Source organism: Myxine glutinosa, chromosome 7 (assembly GCF_964187855.1).
Source record: "Myxine glutinosa chromosome 7, kmMyxGlut1.1, whole genome shotgun sequence".
Lineage (NCBI taxonomy): Eukaryota > Metazoa > Chordata > Myxini > Myxiniformes > Myxinidae > Myxine > Myxine glutinosa.
In genome coordinates, this window is record NC_136267.1 from 169,677,060 (window position 1) to 169,698,134 (window position 21,075).

The window sequence follows — 21,075 nt, forward strand, 5'->3', positions numbered from 1 at the left end:
GCGTAACGCCGCGCTTTAGTATCATAGGGAATTAAATTATTTAATTGATTATTTATCAAAGGGAATTAAATTATTTAATTGATTATTTATCATATGAAATTAAATTATTTAATTCAACAATTGGCCCAGATATGTTGAAGAACATTCAGAGAAACCTGCTTTTCCATTTACAAACATGTTTTGAGATTGCTGGGACACATTTCGAACAAATGATGTAGCCAACCTTACAAATAAATGTTTTGCCTCTGATGCGCTACTTTGTGGACACTGTATTTGGTATATTCATTTTCGGACACCTTGGACAGTATAAGAGTTGTTTAAGGTTCATTTGAAATTTGGGTAATACATTCCTTTCACTTCTTTGGAAGTAATTTGAAAATATCTGTGTGCCTCACACAACTCAGCCATATTGTTTCTTCGCAGGTAATTTTGTCTATTTTCTGAGTAGGTTGTGTCTGAAGAGACAGCATGTTGGATCTGTGAAAAACGGATTAATACCTGACATTATAAAGGTAATCTCGTGATAATGATCATGGATTCGTGTGAATCATCCTTTCATGACCACAACAATGACTGTTTCTAATGTTCAAGAAATTTGTGGTGTGTGTGTGTCAGGGTGTGTGTGTGTGTGTGTGTGTGTGTGTGTGTGTGTGTTTGTATGTGTGTGTGTGTAAATGGGTGTGTGTGTGCGTGTGTGTAAGTGTGTGTGTGTGTTTGTATGTGTGTGTGTAAATGTATAAGTGTGTGTGTGTGTGTGTGTTTGTATGTGTGTGTGTGTAAATGGGTGTGTGTGTGTGCGTGTGTGTAAGTGTGTGTGTGTTTGTATGTGTGTGTGTAAATGTATAAGTGTGTGTGTGTTTGTGTGTGTTTGTATGTGTGTGTGTAAATGTATAAGTGTGTGTGCGTTTGTATGTGTGTGTAAATGTATAAGTGTGTGTGTTTGTGTGTGTGTAAATGTGTGTTCGTGTGTGTGTGTGTGTGTGTGTGTGTGTGAGTGTTTGTGTGTTTGTAAATGTGCAAGTGTGTGTGTGTCAGGGTGTGTGTGTGTGTGTGTGTGTGTGTGTTTGTATGTGTGTGTGTAAATGGGTGTATGTGCGTGTGTGTAAGTGTGTGTGTGTTTGTATGTGTGTGTGTGTAAATGTATAAGTGTGTGTGTGTGTGTTTGTATGTGTGTGTGTTTGTATGTGTGTGTAAATGTGCAAGTGTGTGTGTGTAAGTGTGTGTAAGTGTGTGTTTGTGTGTGTGTGTGTGTTTGTATATGTGTTTGTATGTGTGTGTGTAAATGTGTGTTAGTGTGTGTGTGTGTGTGTGTGTGTGTGTGTGTGTGTGTTCGTGTGTGTGTTTGTGTGTGTGTGAGTGTTTGTGTGTTTGTAAATGTGCAAGTGTGAGTGTAAATGTGTGTTCGGGTGTGTGTGTGTGTTCGGGTGTGTGTGTTCGTGTGTGTGTGTGTGTGTGTGTGTGTTTGTGTGCGTGTGTGAGTGTTTGTGTGTTTGTAAATGTGCAAGTGTGTGTGTGAGAGTGTTTGTATGTGTTTGTAAATGTGCAAGTGTGTGTGTGTGTGTGTGTGTGTGTGTGTGTGTGTGTGTGTGTGTGTGTGTTCGTGTGTGTAAGTGCATGCGTGTCTATCCATCATACTTTATTCTAAACCTAAAGGATTATTGCTTTAACAGAATATTAAAAATTGTCCTGTTGGAAGACCAATAATGGATTTATTTGGAACAAAAACTTTAAAGTTGTGAAACATTGTGCCCATTTAATCATAGATAGTGTAGCAGCATAGCAAACCTGTTGTGCATTTTGTGATACAAGCACCAAATTTGGCACAAATGTACATTAATATGTTGCGAACATTGTGTGGTCAGCAATGAAGACGAGAGTCTGAATTACATGTATGCAAAAGACCTTGTGAACCAGTGAAGCAAATACACGGGTAAGCATGAATTAAATCTAGGGCATGATATAATTTCCATGATGTTTACCTGTACACTCAATGGTGGAAGGAGGTAATGTTTTGATCCCAGCTTGTCTGTATGTCTGTTTGTCTGTTAGTCCACAAAATTCCAGACAAAGCTTGTAGTAGTGGTAGTTGTAGTGGTAGTGGTGATAACAGAAATTGTTATATAGAACTGAACTTATATTATTATTATATGCAGAAAATAACTTCATTTCTATATGCCCTGCAGTGGACAGGTTAATTGGTTTATGCACTGAAGGGGTCACCCTGGTGTGCACTGCTGTGTTCTGCCTCACTGAGTTGTTCAGGTATGATGTACTCAGCACAAGCTTCCGGTCGGCCCGGAGGTGGGGGTGCGGGGCCTGTCACGGAACGTCAAAACAAACGGCCCGCCGGGGCCGCCCAAAAGTCGGGCGTGAGGGGCGCGTCCACTAATGGAACGCCTCTCGCTTCCCAGATCGAGGGCCACGTGGTCAGGAGAACGTCGTCCCTTCCGGTCACACTTTGCCTATCGGCCGGCCTCGAAGACCGAAATTGTGACGGTGTCACCCGAATATTTTGAAATTACGAAATTTGAAGAAAATTGAAAAAAAAAATTACGGAATTTCAAGTGGCCCAATATCTGAAAATGTTCGCAACATATTAATGTACATTTGTGCCAAATTTGGTGCTTGTATCACAAAATGCACAATTCTTTTGAATATTTGGGCTAAGCCGCCCCACTAAGAGGGAAGTCGATGGGGTACCATCGCAAATCCCCACGCGTCCCACCTAAAGCAAAGTTGAAAGATGGCAAAAGCTTCCACCAGGAATGATCCAATATCAAATTTTGAGGTTTTCCCCCCATTTTGACCACTGTGACTCTTAAGTTCGCACCACCTGGGGCATGAACCCGGGGTTAAATCCCCCCAAAAAAGTTATATATTTCATGCGTCCCTCAAAGTTGATTACACATATAAAGTTTGATTTAAAAATGTTTTAACATGTGCTTGTAATTGCAGTTTTTGTTATTTCACCTTTAGACCCCACCCCACAGGACTGGGCCAAAATGCCATTGCTCTTACACCTTCATGCCATTGGGTGATCATAACTACCAAGTTTGGTGAATCTCTGCCCAACCGTTTAAGAGGAGAGAGCGTGACGGACGAACAGACAGAAAAACGGAACCGAATACAATATCCCCTCGTTTTTCAAAAAGTGTGGGGATAAAATACCTTTGAGCAGGACTTGGAGCTTAATGCAGCAGTTCCGACGGTCCCATTTTTAGCTCACCTGGAACAAAGCTCAGGGCGATGGCGCGTCTGTCCGTCCGTCCGTAAACACTTGCAACTTCTTCTCCGAAACCGCTGAAGGGATTGTGACCAAATTTGGCACAAATTTTATTTGTTGTTTTGTGACTAAAGTTTGTTCATGGCATTAAAAGAACTTTGGGTCTAAGGGGGTTTACCGGGGTCAAAGTTGATCCAGGTTCGACCCCCCAAAATAGAAATTTGCTTTTTCCACTGAAACTACACACAACATTCCGATGAAACTTCACCACAACCTTCATCATCCGTGATGTACCAAAGTTTGTTCACGCCATTAAAAAAAATCTGCCCCTTTGGGAGTCTACGGGGGTTGCCCACCAAAATAGGTATTTGCCTTCTTCTCAGAAACTACACACACAATTTTTATGAAACGTCACCCACAGGATATAGAGCGCAAAAGATGATCGTTCCATATGCCCGCTTCTCGCTACATCTGCACCATTACCTGTCAGCCTAGCAATGTAGTGATAATGAAAGTTAGTTATAAAAAGCTGTCGATGTTAGATTATGTTAGTGGTATTCACAGGGTTAGTAATATTGGACAAATAAATTAGATTAATAAGTGGTGGAGAACTGAGAAGTTGGGCGGTGTATAACAGGCGCGCTACCTTTTTATGCAGTTTTTTTCCTCTTGCGTTTGTTTTTGTCTTTCTAAGTGCTAATCTGAAAATTATACCGGAAGGTAGGAAAAGTGATCCCATTTTAATAGAAATTACATGCGCAATAAGACATTTTCCAAGGTTGTCGGATATTTGTGTATGACGTCACGCGCACGTTGACTTCTGGTTGCATGAAAAACAGGTTTGTGACTTTTCCAATGAATTTTTTTTACTTGACACTTTATCAACCTCAGTACTAAACAGTTTATTTTTTGTAGGTCTTCAGGTACGTTCCATAGTACTCCAGTGAGCTAACTACTTTATTTGTAGTCCTGCATTTGAACTACTCTACTGACTATTTTGTTTCAGTTTGGTGTTCAATAGGAATTAAGATACAAAGTAGATATCGTAAAACAATCTCATCACGTGATTGTCACTGGAGCAGGACGATAGCTTAGTTGGGTCCATACTGATGTTTGGTGCTGCTCTAGATTCCCGGTGGGAGCGAAATGGGTAAAAGCTGCTGTTCTGGTGAGTTGTCATCACCTGGCCGGTATGCAGTCAGGTGTACTGAGGATCCCAAAGCGTCTCTCAACGGCGGGATATTTAGGTTGGTATCCTGGCGAAATTTGGTGGTATTTATTTGGCCAGATTTATATTCATGATATGGTCTCCTCTATGATATTGTCTCCTCCATGATATGGTCTCCTCTATGATATTGTCTCCTCCATGATATGGTCTCCTCTATGAATATGATATTGTCTCCTCTATGATATGGTCTCCTCTATGATATGGTCTCCTCTATGAATATGATATTGTCTCCTCTATGATATTGTCTCCTCCATGATATGGTCTCCTCTATGAATATGATATTGTCTCCTCTATGATATGGTCTCCTCCATGATATGGTCTCCTCTATGAATATGATATTGTCTCTATGAATATGATATTGTCGTCTCTTATGATATGGTCTCCTCCATGATATGGTCTCCTCTATGAATATGATATTGTCTCCTCTATGATATTGTCTCCTCCATGATATGGTCTCCTCTATGAATATGATATTGTCTCCTCTATGATATTGTCTCCTCTATGATATGGTCTCCTCTATGATATTGTCTCCTCCATGATATGGTCTCCTTTCTGATATGGCCTCGTCTATGATGTGGTATCCTCTATGATGTGGTCTCCTCTATGATGTGGTCTCCTCTATGATGTGGTCTCCTCTATGATATGGTCTCGTCTATGATATGGTCTCAACTCTATGATATGGTCTTAAAAAAAAAAAAAAAAAAAAAAAAATCCCTGGTGTTGGGCTAGCGGCTAGGGTGCCGGCTTAGGATCCTAGGATCCTGGGTTCGAATCTCGGTCGATCGCCGAATTAATGCCAGGGGGGTTGACCCAGCCTGTCATCCTTCCGAGGTCGGCTAATTGAGTACCAGATCACTGGTAATTCCCTGTTTGTCGTTGAAGGCGGCAAAAAGGGTTGGCGTCAGGAAGGGCATCCGGCCGTAAAACATTGCTTCAAAAAGGGGACCAATATGATATGGTCTCCTCTATGATATGGTCTCCTCTATGATATGGTCTCCTCTATGATATGGTCTCTATGATGTGGTCTCCTCTATGATATGGTGGTCTCTATGATGTGGTCTTCTCTATGATATGGTCTGCTCTCTGATATGGTCTCTATGATATGGTCTTCTCTATTATGTGGTCTCCTCTATGATATGGTCTCCTCTATGATGTGGTCTCCTCTATGATGTGGTCTTCTCTATGATATGGTCTGCTCTCTGATATGGTCTCCTCTATGATATGGTCTCCTCTATGATGTGGTCTCCTCTATGATGTGGTCTCCTCTATGATGTGGTCTCCTCTATGATGTGGTCTCCTCTATGATGTGGTCTCCTCTATGATGTGGTCTCCTCTATGATGTGGTCTCCTCTATGATGTGGTCTCCTCTATGATGTGGTCTCCTCTATGATGTGGTCTCCTCTATGATGTGGTCTCCTCTATGATGTGGTCTCCTCTATGATGTGGTCTCTATGATATGGTCTCCTCTATGATATGGTCTCCTCTATGATGTGGTCTCCTCTATGATGTGGTCTCCTCTATGATATGGTCTCCTCTATGATATGGTCTCCTCTATGATGTGGTCTCCTCTATGATGTGGTCTTCTCTATGTCTATGATATTGTCTCCTCTATGTCTATGATATGGTCTCCTCTATGTCTATGATATGGTCTCTTCTATATATTTTTAAAAGTTGCCCATAAATTCGTACATAATTTTGAGACCCAGAATGGATTACATCTTGTCATTTCTGACCAGGTTTCTATATATTAATATCACGGCAAAAACATTATTTATGGAGAAAATATGAAAAGAAATTACCTCCTTCCGAAGATAAAGAGCCAATCATAGAGCAGCGATACATCATGTGATCATATCGGCCAATGAGCGGCCTTCCTGGTTCGGGTTAGGGTTAGATTTAGGTTAGGGTCACATGAGATTCATTCAAATTTGATATTTATTTCGGTCAAAATAACTCATTTTTGATGATGGGGAGGAGGGTCCTATCTCAAAAAGGAGTCATTTGCTGCCGAAATGAATATCAAATTCGAATGAATTTCATCCCAAAACATCGGAAAAACCTAGGTTTGATGTGAAAAATGATTATGGGCAACTTGTAAAAATTTACCGTTTCCTCTATGTCTGATATGGTCTCCTCTATGTTTATGATGTGGTCTCCTCTATGTCTATGATATGGTCTCCTCTATGTCTATGATGTGGTCTCCTCTATGTCTATGATGTGGTCTCCTCTATGTCTATGATGTGGTCTCCTCTATGTCTATGATGTGGTCTCCTCTATGTCTATGATATGGTCTCCTCTATGTCTATGATGTGGTCAAGGTGAAATCGAAATGAAACGTATCCACTTGGTTTTATTTTGAAGGTCTCGATGCCTCATTCTCATCAGATTGTAACTGTTGCTGATTGTTTGAAACTATCTGACGTGCTGTGTGCGCTCATGTGTTTTATCAAATGAACATGCGACTGCAGGCCTATCAGTTAAAGGCTTCATCTTTTGATTGTGAATCTCTTCCCCGTGAGTCCCACCCATGGTTGACAGATCTGAAAAGTGGAAATATTACATTGGAACCTCAAAATTATCGTATTTTCAGAAAAATATTATTGTACGTTCCAAAAAAAGCTGTGCTTTACGTACTGTCCATCGTTCTTTACAGCCCCATTGCAAGCATGAAGATGACAAGCTGCGAAGTTCAGTCAATACTGTTTTACTAATAGTGAAAGGTCAAGAACATCGGAAATGTGTGAAACACCTATTAAGTCCCAGTGAGAAAATTTAATACCCAATTTTTTTTTCCAGGCGTTCAATCATGTCAAACAGTTGTTGGTGTTGCTTCTGTCAAACAGAGCATGCAAAGTGAAAAGTGGGGTTAAGAATTTGGTTTGTGTCTGTCCATCAGGAACAGCTTTTTAAAATTGAATTGTGTTTTGAAAACGAATCTGAACATTAATATGAGGGCAAGTCTTTAGTTTGACCGTATATTGGTTCTGAATTTGTCCCGACCACGCAAGCGCATATGGACGTGGTGATGTAATCAACGCTGGAGAAATTGGCGGTAGAACTCGTATTTTATTTATATACTAGCAGAAGTACCCGGCATTGCCGGGCGGGGGAGGGGAGGGGGAGGGGGAAGGGGAGGGGAACGGGGGGAGAGCGAGCCCCTTGGTAAAGCGAGCGATTTTTTTTTTCATAGCGTCATAGCGTCATAGCGTTCATAGCGTTTCATAGCGTCATAGCGTCATAGCGATTTTTTTTTTCCATAGCGTTCATAGCGTCATCGCGTTCATATCGTTCATAGCGTTTCATAGCATCATAGCGTTTCATAGCGTCATAGCGATTGTTTTTTTCATAGCGTCATAGCGTCATAGCGATTTTTTTTTTCATAGCGTCATAGCGTTCATAGCGTCATAGCGTTCATAGCGTTCATAGCGTCATCATGTGATCGCTCTGAGCGAATCAGCGCCCACCTGCTCTGATTCCGTTGATTCCGTGCGCTGAAATGCGCTGAGGTAAATATGAATAAAAAATATGGATCGTCAAATATTTTGAGTTCGGCCATGTTCGTCCCAGGCTCAATGGCCATGTCTATGCCAAATATCAAGCACGTAAGCCTCTCCGTTTAGGAGTCTATCGGTAACATTACACACACACACACACACACAAACTGTGTTTTATATATATAGATGTTTTAACCTTTATTTAAGTAGAATTATACATTTGAACACTGTAGAACACAAATTGCCTTCATAATACTTACAAAACCATGCTATATAACAATATATAGTCTTAGAGGGCGTGGCATGTGAGATAGTACAGTATCACGGGTGAAGAAGAAGCTGCCTTATGGACATGTACATCGATGTTGATCAAAAAGCCTCCATATCCTAAACTGCGACTCATCGGTTTATTGCAGTGTAGAAGGCGATGTATGGGTCTGCTTCAGGAGCGCGAAGCTTCCAGATTTTTTTTTTTTAACAATACTTAACACGTTGATTACCAACTCTGATATTGTACACGACTCCCATTTACAAGCCAAGTATGCATGTACTTTATTTTCAAATTTTAACTTTTTATGAGCAAACACAAGTTCATTTCTTATCCATTGCTGGGGAAACCCCACGTTATGAGAAAACTTGTAGCTGGCAGTGGGACATTTTTTTTTCAATTCCATATCTCGGGTACGAGCTATCTGGTTGGACTATTTTTTGCACTGAATCGACGTTGGTATTACATCGCTGAGTACCACTTTTTTTTTAAATCATTTTTTCATGGGTCATATCATTTTTAAAATATTTTTTGCTACTTGTCATTACCTTTCAAAATGGAACGTATGAATGCAGTTGAAGTGGCAAAATCTCTCATGCAGACTGATAATGATGATCATGATTATTACGTGGATTGATGTTCTCGGAACTGCCAGCAGATCGTTTGTTGCGTTGTCTGTCGGGGTAGCATATTCCGTTTACAATACAACAACGTAATCTTTTATATGAAAATACTCGTAGTGGCAGAATCTGGTACACCCGACACTACCAGTATACTCTTAATCTGCAGTCTACGTATTAAAATCATTATTTTATTAAAATTGAAGTATAGACTTGAACACTGCTCGGGGTATCGTGTTCTATGAACTCTCTCGTTGTTGTTGTCGTTGTTGTTATTGTTGTTGTAAGGCTGGTGTCTGTGCTTTTCAGTGGTATGCTTATTCTTTCGTATGCAGCACAAGGTTGCAGGGTAGCATCATTGGCTGAGGGTGTGGTTATGCTGCTGCTGCTGCAATGCCCTCTGCTGGTTAGAGCAGGAATGTTTAATTTGTCCATGGTGCCAGTGGTAGCTCGCCTACCCTTTGCAAAGGCCACCATGGATTCTTTGATGACCATCAACGAATGCTGACAGATGGGATGCCCGTTTAACGTCCATCCGAGGGACAGCGCATACATGGATGATTCACCCTGCCTATGAAACACCAGTATGACAGTTTAGGGTCGGGATTCAAACCCAGGCTGGACAGCTCAGAGGCGAGTGTGCGTACTTCTAGGCCATAGTGGTATACTGGATGGAGGCCATTTCAATGTTTTTGTCCCAATATCAAATGTTTTCATGGGTGAGACTGAATAGCAATCAATAGGAAAGATACCCATGAAATATATGAACGTGTTGGAAGGAAACTATTGTCATTTGAACAGTAAAAGAATAAAGGGAAAGGTATTTATTGAAAGATATGACAGAAGTATTTTAATACGAGTATAAAGCCCGTCAAAAATGACGGGTTGGAACAGTTTATTTGACGGTGAAGTTTGGAACAGTGGTATTTGGGGTATTTAAGGGTCTTTGGGTTATTTTGGGTCTTTGTAGTCTTTTGGGTCTTTGTAGTCTTTTGGGTCTTTGTAGTCTTTTGGGTCTTTGTAGTCTTTTGGGTCTTTGTAGTCTTGGGTCTTTGTAGTCTTGGGTCTTTGTAGTCTTTTGGGTCTTTGTAGTCTTGGGTCTTTGTAGTCTTTTGGGTCTTTGTAGTCTTTTGGGTCTTTGTAGTCTTTTGGGTCTTTGTAGTCTTTTGGGTCTTTGTAGTCTTTTGGGTCTTTGTAGTCTTTTGGGTCTTTAAGGGTCTTGGGTTATTTTCAGTCTTTTGAGTCTTTGGGGACTTTTGGATCTTTGGGTCTTTTCGGTCTTCTGGGTCTTTACGATCTTTTTGGTCTTCTGGGTTTTTTTGGTCTTCTGGGTTTTTTGGGTCTTCAGAGTCTTTGGGGTCTTTTCTCTTTCTTTGGAATCTTTTGGAGTCTTTTGACTCAGAAAGGTTTTGACTCTGGGTCTCAGAGTCTTTTGGGTCTTTTAACAGGTGGACACATAGTGGTATTTAAAGATTGCCCATTAAACCCTCCACTCAAATCCCTCCTAAAGCGTTACTCAAAGCCTTTAAAACCTAGGCTTATGAAGGGGGACAAAACAAAACAAACAAACACACACACACACACACACACACACACCCCCCCCCCCCCCCCACCCACACATTGTATTTTATATGGTAGATTTTAAGTCTTTCCTACAAGAACTCCAACCAACTTTATTCTCCGTTGAACTCCACTTCGGAATCGCTGTCCTCTGCTGCTTGTCTTGGTCCTCTAGATGTCGACTGTGGGAATCCTTTTTTCCCCATTATTTGGTTGAAGAAGTCATGGAGCGCAGCACATTATCAGTCTGTTTGAATTGAATGCATTCACCAGAATGATGAACACACTTGGAAGTGAGCAGCAGACCATTGATGGTGCCAATGACGAGTCTGTTGTAATCGGATTGACTTGTTAGAACATCCGTCCGTTTGTAAGAAGCATTTGAGTGAGAGATAACGAGGATGTCAAGGGCAAATGCTGCCAGTTCCTTCAGTGTCCCCCTTCCTCCGAGAACCGACAATATTAGTACGTGTACCAAAAATGGTCCACATCATTTTCTTTAACCTTCTCTGATAGTTTCATCATGAGCTTTTGCCTCCACTGGTCGTTGAGCTGGAATAAGTCAGTGTTTGTAGGTCCACGATTCATGGTACTTGTATTCGTGGCAACAAGGAGGGATACTGCGATTGTGGTGGACACATTGGGTGTGTGTGACGAGGATTAATTGATTCGATTTTGGCGAAGAACTGGATCTGGATATGATTTAAAAAAATTCTTATTTTTTTCAAGTGTGTCTTTACCATGGAGAGATGTGGCCAAAAACGATATATCACACTATATCTCAAAACTTTGTACATGGATTCGGATGTAACTTCATGGACATGTTGAGTGTGTGACAAGGATGAGTTGATTAGACTAGCAACGGTACCTGCCCTACAGGACTCCAATTGGGAGGCCCAAATGAAAAGGCAAAATATCAGAAATTGAACTCTTTTTAATTTTAAACGATTTATATAAACATCCGTTAAATCATATCACACTCAAATCATCAAAATCTAAACAGTATTTGTAGAATTCAAATAAAAGCCACATCACTGTTCATATCGGGGAAATTGGAAATTGGTAAATTGGGAAAACAATTTCGCCTATTTTCCTCCAGGGTGTCCCAGGATTACCCACACAAAATTTCGTTGCGATCGGTTCAGCCGTTTTTGCGGTACCTGGGAACAGACGGATGGACGGACAGACATTTGGTGAATTAAATAGTAAGATTTAGGTGAAGATCCGGACATACGGAAATGAGAATTTTTTAAAGTGATTGTCACGATTGAGGGATAGGGCGCAAACTATAAATACCAAGATGTCTCAAAATGTTGTGGATGGATTATGACAAAACTAGGGAGGATGAGGTGGGTGGATGACAAGAACAAGCCGATTCGATTTTGGACAAGGCCCGGATCCAGATCCGGCCTATCAGTGGGATAGAAAACGTAAAATATCCAGCCTGGTAGAAGTATGCTCTCTACCAAGTACCTTTCCAGATTGACCAATGCAAATTTCACATTTCAAATGTATTATTTCTGACATACAAATGCATGATTGCAAATAATAAGAACAAGATGACAATTAAGAGTGCGAACATTGCACGTTAATTAATCATTCTTTGTTATTTTTGAAGCGGTTCCAATTAACAGCTCCAAGCAAATAACGTCTAATCGGGTTTTATGCTTCAAGAGGTTTATTTGTGTGCAGGAAATGCAAATATGCAGTGCTCATTCAACTGCCTGATGTGGCAGGTGGTTTCAGAGCTGTTGCAAAAGGCAAACTAATGTAATTTGTTTTTATTCACAGCTACATGAAACGTTTTGACGAATCCATGCAGCAAACAAACACAATGCGAGGGAAGGTAAAACCTTTTGTATTAGCAGTTGATATTTCCCTGGGTTTGACTTGACATTTTGATGATGCTGTGCTGGTCGTTTCATCCATCCAAACTGGGAAAGCTTCAAGAATGACTGCACTGTGGTCACAACCTGCGACACAATATATATATATATATATATATATATATATATTTTCCTCCACTCAACTCCCTCATCCTTGCTGTTGAAGATATTACACGATTCCTCTCCGAGGGTCTTCAAGGTTTGGTTCAATATCAATTACAAGTCTGACCGACAGCTGTCTGGTTTCAGGCAACTCGTGCACCCACTCTGAACAGGAATGGCAGGAAGGTTCATCTTATTATCCTCTGTGGAGTATATAGATTGCAGTAGATCTAGGCTCTTGACTCAAGAACGTCAGAGTATATTTGGTTTGCAAGTTTCCATCCTCCTGTACTCAAGTTATAAAACTTTTGTTCATAAAAAAACCTGTAGGCCCTACATGGTTATTGGTGGTGGGGGACTTTGTCATTAAGTGTAACGGCATTGGCTTAAAAGATCCAGCAACGGGCCGATTGGGAAACGCGCATATGGCGCCGTTCAAAAATTACGTAACTGAAGGAGCTATGCTCCAACACGAGTCGGAAGGATTGACGCGACCAAAGACAGAAATTCGTCCGAGTTGCTTTATTGCACGTATCAAACTCGGGTACTCTGAAAAGCCCGTTTATCGGGCAGCAATATATATACACATTATGCCGGAGCGTTTGCCCGGGAAAAGCGAGACCGGGCATGCCCGGGCGTCAAGGGCGTGTCCTGGAAAGGCGAGTCTGGACCTGCCCGGGCATCCTGGGCGAGCCCTGGAAAGGCGAGGGCGGGCATGCCCGGGCGTCCTGGGTGAGCCCTGGAAAGGCGAGAGCGGGCATGCCCGGGCGTCCTGGGCGAGCCCTGGAAAGGCGAGAGCGGGCATGCCCGGGCGTCCTGGGCGAGCCCTGGAAAGGCGAGAGCGGGCATGCCCGGGTGTCCTGGGCGAGCCCTGGAAAGACGAGTCTGGGCATGCCCGGGAAAGACGAGACCGGGCGTGCCCGGGAGGCTCGGGCGAGCCCGGGAACAGCGAGTCCGGGCATGCCCGGGAGAGGCGCGTCTGGGCCTGACCGGGCGGCCTGGACGAGCCCGGCATGGTGATTGCTCCCTGGCCGCGTCCTTGGTAGGTGTAAGGCGATTGTGTACACCCAGCGGTAACCGCTACATAACTCTATTTTTTTAGGCTATTTTTTTAGGGAGGCGTGTACAAGCTTGATTAAACCTTACTAATAATATTACACTCGACCCAAACAAAGCCAATGGAAATCTGTTGCAACAAAGCCGGACAGTGTATAAGGCCAGCAGAGGCCTAATGTGCTAGGCCCACCAGGCAACAGGATGGTAGCCATATAATTTTTTCTCGGCACTATGGTGGGTGAAGCCAAGCAATAGATGTGGGTGTGGTCCTCCCACAGGTGTCCGACCAATGGGTGCACACTGCACTGCACATTTCAAAAATTGACCCACAAGAACCCAACAATAACAACAACACAAAGCCCTTGTAGACCTGTGACGTGTCACAGGCAAAAAATAAGCAAGGATACAAGTCCTTATTTGAACCCTGGGTACTGCACATTGATTTTCTTCGTGCCGTGAACAAACTTCGGTACATCATGGGTGATGAAAGTTGTGGTCAAGTTTCATCAAAATCGTGTGTGTAGTTTCAGAGGGAAAAGCAAATTCCAATGTTGGGGGGTCAAACCTGGATCCACTTTGACCCCGGTAAACCCCCTTAGACTCCGATTTTTAAAAAAATTTTTTAATGCCGTGAACAAACTTTAGTCACAAAACAAGAAATAAAATTTGTGCCAAATTTGGTCGCAATCCCATCAGCTGTTTCAGAGAAGAAGTTTCAAGTGTTTACGGATGGATGGACTGATGGACGGAGGACACGTGCCATCGCATAAGCTCCCCTGAACTCCGTTCCAGGTGAGCTAATAAAGCATGACACACACACAGACAGACACACAGACAGACACACACAGACACAGGCACAGACACAGGCACAGACACACACAGACTGACACAGACTGACACAGACTGACACAGACAGAAAAAGACACAGACAGACACAGACACACACAGACACACACCTACAGACAGACACACACACACAGAGACACACACACACACACACACAGACAGACAGACAGACAGACAGACAGACAGACAGACAGACACACAGACACACAGACAGACAGACACACAGACAGACAGACACACAGACAGACAGACACACAGACAGACAGACACACACACAGACAGACACACACACAGACAGACACACACACAGACAGACACACACACAGACAGACACACACACAGACAGACACACACACAGACAGACACACACAGACAGACAGACAGACACACAGACAGACAGACAGACACACACACAGGCAGACAGACACACACACACACAGACACACACACAGACAGACACAGACAAACACAGACACACATACACACACATACACACACAGACACACACATACACACACAGACACACACATACACACACAGACAGACACACACACACACAGACAGACACACACACAGACAGACACACACACACACAGACACACACACACACAGACACACACACACACAGACACACACACAGACAGACACACAGACAGACAGACAGACACAGACAGACAGACAGACAGACACACACAGACACACACACACATACACATACACACACACGAAGGTGGATACATGGAGACCTTGGAAGGCTCGGTTCCACCTTTTGAAATTCGCATTTGGAGACCCCAACCAACGACACACACACACACGTGATTCTCCTTAAATTAGTAATTGATGCTCAAGTAAGCTCGCTGCTGGGTTTGCTAATGAGTTTGCAAAAGGCTCGTCTGAGATTGGAGTAAGAGAATCAAAAGGCCTTTAGGAGGCTGTTGGTTTGTGCCTCCATGATTGCCGAATAAATTGCTTGTCTTGCTCCATTAATGATGGTTGTTTGCAAATAAATCGATGCAAGTTCCCGTGCGAAACACAAGGTGCTCATTGTGACTCGATCCTAATTGGAAAATAAAGGGCACCTACGAGCGCAATATTCCACATTTCATGTTGTAAACGTGTAAGCCTTGCCCAATGGCTCTACCATGAACAGCTCAGGGTTGAAAACCAAAACGATTTCATGTGGGATTTAGGGAGCATATAGTAATTGATGCACGAGTTTGCAGACTGTGCACCAATGAAGTAAATAAGCAGTGCTGGAGTCGAGGCTCATGAAAGAGCGAGAAGTTTGGTGTTGGCATAACGGTTAAGGAGGCTGGCATGAGATCTTAGGGTCCTGAGTTTGAGCCCCTGGCATCCGTTGAGTTGGCACCAAGTGGGTTGACTCAGCCTGTCATCCTTCTGAGATCGGCAAAATGAGTACCAGCTGACTGGTGATGGAGGGCACTGCGTCAGTGGCAGCCGGGCCCTCAGAAAATGATGCAGCCCAGCAAGGTGGACTGGGGTGAGGCGGGAACTGCTCACCTTCACTCTTTCATTCCCCTTTTCTCCCACCTCTGGAACAAACTCCCTCACTCTCTTCAATCCCACTCATCCTTCTAGGTCTTTAAAACAGCTGTTCACCACCATCTCTTATCTGGCCCCATCCAAAACCTTGATCTTTTCTACACCCGCTAATTTCACCCCAGATCCACTTTTCTGAAATACCAACTTCTTTCCTGGAAGTCCTTGCAGTGTCCTTGTGTTTTATACTTCTCCCACTTCCCCCCCTTCCCACGCCTTCTCCCCCCAAGCCCTCTCCCTCCCAAAGATCTCCTGATGTCCCTGCTCCCAAATGTTGTTTGTGTCCTTCCCCTTCTCTCCCCATCTTGTCTACCGCTCCCCTTATTATATGTTTTATGTGTGTGTTTGATTTTTTTTGTGTGATTAATGTTAGCTCTTACATGAGCCGCGATCCTGTATACAAAAAAACAAACAAACAAACAAACAAAAAACATATGATGCGTAGGAACCACCACCACCACCAAAGAGCTATAACTGAGTGGATCAAGACTCGTCAGAGCAAAAGGAATAGTTGAGAGAGGGAGAAAACACGAACAGCAGGGTTGAAGGAAAAAAAAAAATAGGGGGAGACTTGGACAAACAATGGGTGTTGGGAGGAATGAGGGATAGGGGCGGACACATGGGGTGGACAAGATGTGTACATTTATAGGGAAACTCTCAGGAAGTAAAAACTGGGAATTTGGAATGAGGTGGACTGGGGTGAGGCAGGATTAACGAGGGTAGAAAATATCTTGGTTCTGGATGGGGAATATCTGAGATGGTGAATGAACAGCTGCCTTGAATACTTGGAGGGAAGGATGATGTTGAAGAGAATGTGAAAGTTGGGTCCACAGCTTGGAAAAAAGAGGAACAAATGAGCTGAGCAGTAATTCTGTATTTTGGGAGTTTCACCAGAAGCTGCCACTTTAATCTGCAGCTGTCACTTCTACCTCATCAAAGCGAAGTTTTCTAAACGGGAACTGTCGTGTTTTTTTGTTATATCTTCGTGTTGCTGTTTGTGTTTCCGTCCAATATTCCGTGTTAAATCGTTCCTCGTGTTCTATTTGTCAAATTCATTTTCGTGTTGTACAAGGCCTACTTTAGCCGCTCCTCGGATAGCTGAGGTGAAAAATCTGTTGCTTTTGTCTCCATATTGCTCTTTTTGCTTCTTTCTTCACAAATATTTTACTTCTACCTTCTCAACATTATGCTACTTCCCCTCCTCACTTCAAAAAAACAAACAAAAAAAGAAATAATACTTTTTTATTGTTATTATTATTTTTCTTCACTCCACAACGATATAATTACCTCTGCCACCGAAGGTGGATGGGGGTTATGTTTTCACCCCTGTCTGTTTGTCTGTGAACAAGAGATCTCAAAATGTTGTGGACGTATTTGGACGAAATTTGGTGGAGAGGTGTGTGTGACTCAGACAAAATGATTAGATTTTGGTGACTATCCGGATCTGGATCCGAGAATTTTTTAAAGTGATTCTTCACCATTGAGAGGGTAACAAAAAATGATATACAGGGTGTTTCAAAAAGATGGACCCAATTTCAAAGCAGTATATTTCACGATGGCAAGATGTTACAATTACACAAAAAGTTACAAACGGTTTAATGAGTTATAAAGTTTTACTAACCATTTTATAAATGCTCTTTGTGCCCTCCACCTGCTGCAAGGACAACATCAAGACGATAGTTGAATTCGTCCCAAACGTCTCTCAGTGTCTTCTTTCACTGAAGTCACCGCTGTCGTGATTCTGTTTTTGAGGTCATCCAGATTAGTCGCTAATGGTGGCACAAAAACACTGTCTTTGACGTATCCCCACAAGAAAAAGTCGCAGGGTGTAATGTCTGGGGATCTTGGGGGCCAAGAGTCTAGCGCCAAGTCTTGGGGTCCCGTGCGACTTATCCAACGTTGAGGCAGTGTGTCATTTAGAAAACGTCAAACCTGCAGGTGCCAATGTGGCGGTGCTCCGTCTTGCTGAAAAATGAAGTCATCGGAATCTTCATTAAGTTGTGGAAAGAGCCAGTTCTGCAGCATTTCGAGATAGGTTTGCCCCGTAACTGTTTTTCCCTCGAAAAAGAAAGGGCCATAAACCTTTATTTGAGAAACGGCACAAAACACGTTCACTTTCGGGAAATCACGCTCATGCTCTCCAGTTTCGTGTGGATTATCTAGTCCCCATATGCGCACATTGTTACGGTTAACTTTACCGCTTAGATGAAACGTTGCTTCATCACTAAAAATCAAACGCGGTAAGAAGCTGTCGTCTTCCATGTTCTGTAACATCGCATCACTAAATTCTACACGCTTTCCTTTGTCACCTGTACGAAGAGCCTGTACCAGTTGCAACCGGTATGGCCTCAGGATTAAACGTCGCCTTAACACACGCCAGACAGTCGTATGAGGGATTGCAAGTTCTCGGCTGGCACGACGAGTGGTCTTGCGCAGGCTACGCAGAAAACTCTCTTTAATTCTTCTCACGTTTTCCTCTGAAGTGTGTGGTCGCCCTGGGCTCTTCCCCTTATATAAACAGCCTGTTTCCTCAAATTGTCGGTACCAACGACGAATGCTCTTCGGCATTGGCGGATCAATGCCAAAACGCTGTTGAAACGCACGCTGCACTGCAATTACGGATTCAGTCTTGCTGAAATGCAGAACGCAAAACGCCTTGTGTTGCGGGTCGCCATCTTGCGAACGACTGAGGCTAGAGGCCGTTGGTGCGCTGGGAGAGCCATCTAGCGGTGGTCATTTGAAACTCTATGCCCTGCCCTTTCAAGTGGTAAGAGGTTCTATTATGGGCGGTTCGTGGTTGCAGAGATGTAGCGATTTCAAATCGGGTCCATCTTTTTGAAACACCCTGTATAGCATGGGGAAGCATTGAGAGGTTGGAGTGAGGGTGAAGCATTGAGAGGTTGTGGTGTGGGGTGTAGATGGATTCAGGGAGGGGGGACATGAAGCTTTAAGGGGTTGGGGTCAAGGGGTATGCGGAACCTGGGGACATGTAGTGAAGGGATGCTGATTCGAAATTCCCAAATTGGACAAGCGCAGATAAAGATCATGGGATGGTTGCGAATTTTTTTTGTTGAGAGCAGCTGTAGGTGTGAGTTGGGTGCTGTAGGCGCAGGAGGAGGTTTAATGGACCAAGTGCTTAGCAGACAGTTTTGGAAAATAATCTTTGTGAAAAAGAAGAGAAATAGATCATGTTGAATAAGAACATGTGGGGTACTCCTGCTGGAGGAATAAAGGGTGAAGCATTTTTTCAATGTTTGAAAATGTTTTTAAAGGAAGAGGGAAGAAATGTTTATATTCAATGAAGATTCAGTTTGGAGAAATAGAAGAATATAGTAGAGGAAGTAAGTTCCTGGCAGAAGGAATTCAAGTAGCATGAGATTGGTGTGCAGTGAAAATTTTTTTTTTTTGAAGCTCGTCAGGTAAATAGTATATAACATTGAGGAGTTAGAAGAAGCAAATCCAGGGAATCAGAATTTTCCCAGTGGCTATCCGAGGAGTAGGCATTGAACAGCATTAGAACAAATTTGACAAATATAGCACAACAAGGTGCAATAAAAAAATGAAAATTGGACGGAAACAGCAACACGGACGAAGATCGGAAGAAGATGGAACAGAAAAACACAACAAATCCGGTTCGGAAAACTTGGCTTCAATAAGGTGGAAGTGGAAGTGGCAGATTAGACCATCACGTGGAGAAAATCCCCGAACTGGCAGCTAAGAATTTATTGATGGTTGTTAAGTGAAATATCAATGCCACAAAAATTTGAGCATTGCCAAGAATCCTTTGCAAAATGAGTTTCCATATCCAACTTCGCTCGAATGCATTCACTGTGTGTGTTTGGACAGGTGTCAGAAACTGCTTTTTGTCAACTGCCTTCGATGTGAGCAGCATGCGGTACTCAGCCATCTGGCTTCTCCGCCATGCTTGTTGTTGTGCGACGGGAGTAAGCAAGTCTGTGGCTTCGTGCTTGGGTGCACAGATGAGGGTCCCAAGCACGTTGCGTATGCTGAGCACAACCGCACACGTGCAGGCTGGCCATAACAAGTGGTCAAAGGTGAGGCACATAAAAGGCCCGAAGGACCAAGAGAAGAGCATGATCTTCAATAAACTCTCATTCATGATTCGTCAGGTGGTCAGAGGTATGTTTGCAGACAGGTGTGGAGATTGAGGGGGGGGAAAGGAAGTTTTTAAATATGAGAATGTGTCGATGAAAGATTGTACATGAATGCCATTTCTTTAAAGTACAATTACAATTTTTAGAACATTAATTATTTTCTCTGATGTTTTTCCTCCAACATGACTATTCCTGAGGGATCATGTACATATGTGCTGATGGAGGGAAGGGTGGAGCTACACTACATGACCAAAAGTATGCGGACACCCCTTATAATTAGTGGATTCGCCTGTTTCAGCCACACCTATTGCTGACAGGTATACATTTGTGGCCAAAAATATTGGCACCCTTGCACTTTTTTCAAATAATGCACCATTACTTCAAGAAAATTGCTGAAATAAAAAAATATTTTGGTATCCACATGTGTATTTCTTTGGTTTGCAGTGGAGCAAAACAAAAAAAAGCTGAAAAAGTAACTAAATCTTAGCTTATTTCACACAGAAATCCTAAAATGGCCCGGACAATATTATTGGCACCTTTTAGAAGTTGTGAGAAATAATTGTATTTCAAGCAGATGATTCTCCTTTACTTTGAAACCTGTGGTGAGTTGCAGGTGCCTGCAATATAAAAAAAAACACCCATTCAACCAGTTTGAATAGAGAAAATGAGCATGTAGAAAAGAACGAAAACCAGAGAATTGTTTGAGGAGGTCAGACACAAGATTGTAGCCAAGCATCAAGGCTACAAGTCCATCTCCAGATACCTTGAAGTTCCTGTGTCCACTGTACGCAATGTTATCAGGATGCGTAAGGCCCATGGCACTGTAGCCAACCTCCCTGGACATGGGCACAGGAGAAAACTTGATCAAATATTGCAGTGAAGGATTATTCGAATGGTGGAGAAAGCACCTCGATCAACTGCCAAACACATTCAAGCTGACCTTCAGACACAAGGTACGACACCATCCGTCGGCAACTCGATGAAGGGGGATTCTATTGCAGGATACCCAGGAGTATCCCACGGCTGAGAGAGAGACATAAGAAAGCCCGACTGGAGTTTGCCTAAACACACCTGAACAAGCCAAAATTCTTCTGGGAGAATGTCCTGTGGACAGATG

At 42.8% G+C, this 21,075-nt stretch overlaps 1 protein-coding gene across 4 annotated transcripts in view; it reads left to right on the forward strand.

Annotated features, from left to right (window-relative positions):
* Positions 1–4,020: 4,020 nt before the first annotated feature.
* TACO1 (translational activator of cytochrome c oxidase I) overlaps positions 4,021–21,075 on the forward strand; it is a 52,574-nt gene continuing 35,519 nt past the window's right edge. Inside the window, exons 1-2 of one of the 4 annotated variants that reach the window (XM_078782548.1) lie at positions 4,021–4,062; positions 19,690–19,983. In XM_078782548.1, the coding sequence (XP_078638674.1) occupies positions 19,734–19,983 (250 nt within the window). In that variant the 5' untranslated portion in view covers positions 4,021–4,062; positions 19,690–19,733. The other 3 variants (XM_078782546.1, XM_078782547.1, XM_078782549.1) reach the window with 3 other exon arrangements.